The sequence below is a fragment of the Triticum aestivum genome, chromosome 1A (genome assembly GCF_018294505.1).
Source record: "Triticum aestivum cultivar Chinese Spring chromosome 1A, IWGSC CS RefSeq v2.1, whole genome shotgun sequence".
Classification (NCBI taxonomy): Eukaryota; Viridiplantae; Streptophyta; class Magnoliopsida; order Poales; family Poaceae; genus Triticum; species Triticum aestivum.
This window is the reverse complement of record NC_057794.1, coordinates 536,638,265-536,643,538: the sequence shown is the minus strand read 5'-3', so window position 1 is coordinate 536,643,538 and position 5,274 is coordinate 536,638,265. Positions and strand designations below refer to the sequence as shown.

At 42.3% G+C, this 5,274-nt stretch overlaps 1 protein-coding gene across 2 annotated transcripts; it reads left to right on the top strand.

Moving 5' to 3' along the window:
* The first annotated feature begins 869 nt into the window (after positions 1 to 869).
* Positions 870 to 3,764, top strand: LOC123179868 (chaperone protein dnaJ C76, chloroplastic). Of its 2 annotated transcripts, none has more exons than XM_044591774.1 (9): positions 870 to 1,291; positions 1,499 to 1,627; positions 1,760 to 1,889; positions 1,993 to 2,113; positions 2,296 to 2,377; positions 2,603 to 2,653; positions 2,869 to 2,907; positions 3,064 to 3,160; positions 3,380 to 3,764. In XM_044591774.1, the coding sequence occupies exons 1-9, from the start codon at positions 1,022 to 1,024 to the stop codon at positions 3,505 to 3,507; spliced, it is 1,047 nt and encodes a 348-aa protein (XP_044447709.1). In that variant the 5' UTR covers positions 870 to 1,021; the 3' UTR covers positions 3,508 to 3,764. The 2 variants fall into 2 exon arrangements, with proteins under 2 accessions (XP_044447709.1, XP_044447702.1); XM_044591767.1 differs by having other exon boundaries at positions 873 to 1,291; positions 3,377 to 3,764.
* The last annotated feature ends 1,510 nt before the right edge of the window (positions 3,765 to 5,274 follow it).

Below are 5,274 nucleotides of genomic sequence, written 5' to 3'. Positions count from 1 at the left end.
TTTGTGGCAGTTGTGTCCACCCGGCGACACTTTATTAGCTAGGTAGTGTGGCCGTAGGGTAGTGGATTTTCCTCGGGTTTTACTCAACTAATCGAGTTTTGTGAGGTTTTTGGTTTGATTTTTCTCATAAATTAGACAAGTTTTCTCCTTCGAGTGAAAATAGTAGAAACCCCATGTCATCTGACAAGGTTCGTCAAAAGCAATTTCACATTGGGCACAGATGGTCATATCATGTTACGAAAATTGCGACCAGTCTCCCCGTGTCAAATTGGGACACCGTCATGCCACCCTTCCCTTTTCCTCCTTATTTAGAGCACAAAGTTTCACCCCAAAATATGGTTGTTCCAAAGCTTTAGAATTTTTCAGAAATTCAAAGAAAGAACAAGCTCATGTAACACCCAATAAGATCTAGGCCTTGTTTGTTACAGCTTTGGTTGGATTTTAATCATCCGTGGATTCGCTTCAGTGCCGAAGCTGATTGAATCAGCTTCACCACCGAAGTACATTTCAAGGTGCTTTAGAAAATTGCACTAAAATGACCCAAATCTAGATTCAGCTTCACTGACAAAGCTAATTTCAAATAGCTGTTTGTTTCAGATTTCAGATTCGGCTTCACCGCCAAAGCTAATTTGGTCCCAGAATCCGGAACAAACAGGGCCCTACTAACATCTAGATAGAGACCTATGGAATTGGGACGTGGAAAATCAGACACCATTTTTTTTCTAACCACGTCTCTTTGCTCTGAAAGGTCTTGATAGAAATATATCCTATGAATGAATTTAAAGTCTACATAATATATCCTATGAATAGAATATATCCTATATATACTACGACAATACGAGTTTCTTCAAGGATCCTCGTGTAAAAGAGCCTCTGTTAATTAAGCACTTAAGTCTGAACTCTGACTGAAGCAGAGCTACACGGAAGAAGAGATCGGCAAGAAAACCCAACTCTGTTGCCGCCTTCTCCGCTTCTCCTCCGTCCGTCGTCTCCGGCCGGCATTCTCCCCTCGCACTGCCCAATGGCTCCTCCTCTCCCCTCGCCGTCGCTGATCTCCACCACCTCGGTCCCGACGCTCCGCATCGTCTCGCCGGTGCCGTCTTCCCGCTGGTGCCGCCGCGCCCGGCCGTTGGCCTCCGCTGGGCTGGGGGGAGCCGCGCGCAGAGACCAGCGCCGGAGCCGGAGCACGCGGGGACGGAGGGGCATGAGGATCCGTGCCTACACGGCGGAAGCTGAACACGGGAGGTGGGAGGAGGATGTGGCCGACGATTTCTACTCTGTTCTTGGCGTCGTAAGTGTTCTGAAACAATCCTTACTAATTCTGCAAGTATGTCAATTAGTGTTTAGAATGAAAAATCGAGTGCCTAATCTAAGAGTAAAGAAATGTCCATTGAAACGCATATTACCTAGAAATCCCCAGATCAGGGGGAAATTATGCTTGCTATTTCTGAATAAGTCCCTGATATGTGACACCTGATTCTGATTGTTGCACCACCAGATGCCAGATGCAACCTCCGAGGAAATCAAGAAGGCGTACTACAGCTGCATGAAAACGTGCCACCCGGACCTCAGTGGAGGTGACCCTGATGTGACCAACTTCTCCATGTTCATCAACGAGGTTTACACGGTAGGAGCCTTCAGTACAAGTTTTCGGTTGCTTATGGATGCAAATACGCAACTGTTCTGGAAGATGCTTGATTTTCCACTGAAATTGTCTTTGCTCACAAAGCTAACAAGAGTTGTGGGATTCGAAGAGCAGGTGCTGAGCGATCCGGTGCAGCGTGCGGTGTATGATGAGATCCATGGGTACACGGCAACGGCGACCAACCCTTTCTTTGATGACAGTGCAGTCAAGGATCGCGTGTTCGTCGATGAGTTTACCTGTATAGGTATTGATAAATTTTATTTGAGGAATTATTGATAATTTTTTCATAACAAATTTGGTTCTTCGTAAGGGAGTCAGTGTATTTTATCTTGTGCACGTCGTTTCAGGATGCAGAATTTGCGCCAACGTGTGCCCCAGTGTCTTTGAAATTGAGGACGAATTTGGGAGGGCAAGAGTCTGCTCCCAGAGGGGTAACCCGGAGCTCATTCAGGATGCCATTGATAGTTGGTGAGTATACAAAGGCCACCATAATATTTATTTGGAGTTTATGTCCTGCCAATTATCCCCATCACTATATCCAAGTCCTTGCAAGAGTTTCAGATTTCAGATTTTATTTTACACTTTCATTATATTATATAGTGCACATGTTAAAGTTGTTGCACTGAACTTTCTCGTATTTCCGTTTCCAGCCCAGTTGACTGTATTCACTGGACTTCTGCTGCACAACTTTCACTCCTTGAGAGTGAAACACGAAGAATAGAAAGGGTCAATGTAAGACGACTTTCTTTCAGACATACAGTTCTACTTCTCTATATGATCATATAAGCTATTGGTTACGTATGAGGACCTTGTAGTTCACTTTGGTAGCAAAATGTGTATTATTCTGAAAACTCCAAATAAAAGTATACACAAGAAAATTCCTGTGTTTACTCTGCTTTATTATTTCAGATAATTTGTAGTTTCAGTATAGTAATTCTGGTTTCCAATTTTGGGCAGGTTGGGCTGATGAATGCTGGGATGGGAGTTTCAGTCAACGTCTTTCGAATGGTAATAGTCGCTTCATTCATGTGATTTTATTTGCTTATCTAATTTACTCCCTAAGCGTGCTCCCAAAATTATGTATTTCTTCTCAATGTTGATAGGCTTTTGGCTACCATAGTACAAAGTGCAGTTCAGTTCTGTTCAAATTCACGGGCCTGTAGATATTGCCTGCTGCAATATGCTATTATTTACTTGTTATTAAGATACTTCTTATTTGGCAGGCAAGTGCGAGTTGGGAAAAGCGACGAGCAAAAGTCTTGGTATAATCCTTCCCATTTTGTTCATTTGTATAATGCCATATTCCCTCGAGAATTTCATGATTGTTTCCCAATGTCATATATTCGACTGGAACTGAAGATATATCATTGGTTAGCAAAGGAACTAAAACAAGTATGTAAACCTATCGCCTTTTACAGGAAAAAATCAGAACACGGATGATGAACCAAAATAATTCAGACACGACTAGCCCTTGGAGTGATATCTGGGGTTCTCCAACGCGATACCAAAACACTGGTAATGTTTCTGCAAATAACATACCCTCAATAAAATCCTTCCATTTAAAAAAGCATATCTTATAGCAATACCTCTTTAGTTGGTACCATTATGAATTTGTATCACTTTCCTACGGAGCCGATAGAACAATATTGACTCAAAACAAATGTGTTCTCTTACTGTCTGTTCATTCCGGTATGGCTGTATTACGGAATCTGATTAATCAAAATCAAACAGAAGATGAAGAAGCATCAGAGAGAGCGAACAGAGCGGCAGCAGCTGCTAGGCGATGGAGAGAATACTCAAGGAAAGGTGCCGACAGGCCTCCAAGATACAAACTTCCAGATGCAGTAGGCAAGAAAGAGTAGCAACAGAACAGAGGAGTTTACATCTTGATTCCTGCTGATACCATTTGATCAGATTTAGCTACATGTATAGTCTAATGGTATGTAGAGATAGATAACCAAGAAGATGTAGCATCCTGTTTCTTCTGCCAAGATTCCCATTTTTCATCTATAAATGGTGATGTAGCTGATGTTGACGAACTGTAGAGTACACAGACCCAACTGTAAAACATTCAGAGTGTAACATCAAGTGTATAATGTACATTAGCGCCTTGGCAACCTGAGACCCATGCATCTTCGCTTACCCGTGCTTGTGCAGATGAATTCCGGGGCAAATTTCCTTTGGCAGCAGCCCGGCCGGCAACCACCGACACACCCTGGTGTCTGACGGCGCCACCATCTGCCAAAGGAGACCCTGCCCAGCAATTCAGCTGCACATCTTCTACACAATAATGACCACAGGTTCACAGGAAACTCTCACTGCTCCCCCTCGTGTGGAACTCTGTTTCATCCGGGGAGCACACATGGTTAGTGATCACCCTGCAGCAGGGGCATTTATACCCGTTCTGGTCCTGCATGGTGCACCTTTCTGAGCTCTGGCTGCAAAGGCACAATGAGGATCGAACTGAGGATATACCATAGGACAATGCCAGGCCTAGACTGGATGATGCTTCATACAAGGCTGAATAGGAGAGGCCATTGCAATGTATGAGTCGTCGTCAAGCACATTTTACCAGTTACACGTGCTAAGAAATCATGTGACAGCATCTAAGCAATCAGTCTTCTTCGTTTAGTACAACCATACTAGCCTCTAATTCAGTGTAGACAGAGAGGAAACGATGGGACAGTACAACTCAGGGTAGACAGAATTGCGATTTTACTGTATGATTCTAGAACCACTTTAAGATCCAAATTAACTCCTAAGATTCTACGATTTTGGTTAGTAGAATCTACATTTCCATGATTCTAGTAGTGAAGATTCTACGATTTAAGATCCTGGCAGGGGTGCTCCGATCCGATTCAGAATCATGATTCTGATTACCTTGTACAACTCTATTAGCTAGCCTCTAATTCAACGTCCTAATCTAACATCATGTACAAAAAGCCTGACTACCTAATGTAAAGAACACAATCAGCCAGAGCTTTGCGACCCTTGCTCTATTTCTTTTTGCGGGATGTGTGAGCTGTAATTCTGTGTATTATCTAATGATGTGTAGTGTCCTGTAAATTCCATCGGCTAAATCTAATGATTGTGACTACTAGTTCATATTAGAGGGTCATGACTACTAGTGCAGTAATAGCAAGTTCAAGCAATATAGCAGGATTGTACATGTATAATTTAAGGGTCGATATTTGATTTTAGGTAGCCTGTGAATATGCAAATCTTGTTGAGTCTGTTGGTTTCGACAGATGGTTTTCACTTCTAGTGAGATGAGATGTCGATGACGTTCACCGAATTTCTGTAGACACTAAAATCTATACCTTTCAGTTAAAATATTTCAATAGTACATATGAATTTAGGTATCTTTAAGAAATTCCAAATACTTGGTTGAATTCAAGTGAATGTTTCGGCCCTTTGGCCAGAATGCAAACCGAAATCACTAGTCATTGTGATAACTTCGGTTGTTGCTGAAATATTTCTGAAATTGTAAGTGAAAATCACATGGACCCATATTTTTTAAGGAGAAAACTACTTCTACAAATCTCCCCACAAAAAAGAATAAATCTAAAGATATTAAGTACCCGAGACATTTCAGCCACTCATAGCATCTCCAATAGCTTGTCTATATG

Coding starts and splice junctions, on each gene's coding strand:
- LOC123179868 (XM_044591767.1), top strand. CDS start 1,022: ATGGCTCCTCCTCTCCCCTCGCCGTCGCTGATCTCCACCACCTCGGTC. Junction 2,378..2,602: donor GAAGAATAGAAAGGGTCAAT/GTAAGACGACTT, acceptor AATTTTGGGCAG/GTTGGGCTGATGAATGCTGG. Junction 3,161..3,376: donor AACGCGATACCAAAACACTG/GTAATGTTTCTG, acceptor AAAATCAAACAG/AAGATGAAGAAGCATCAGAG.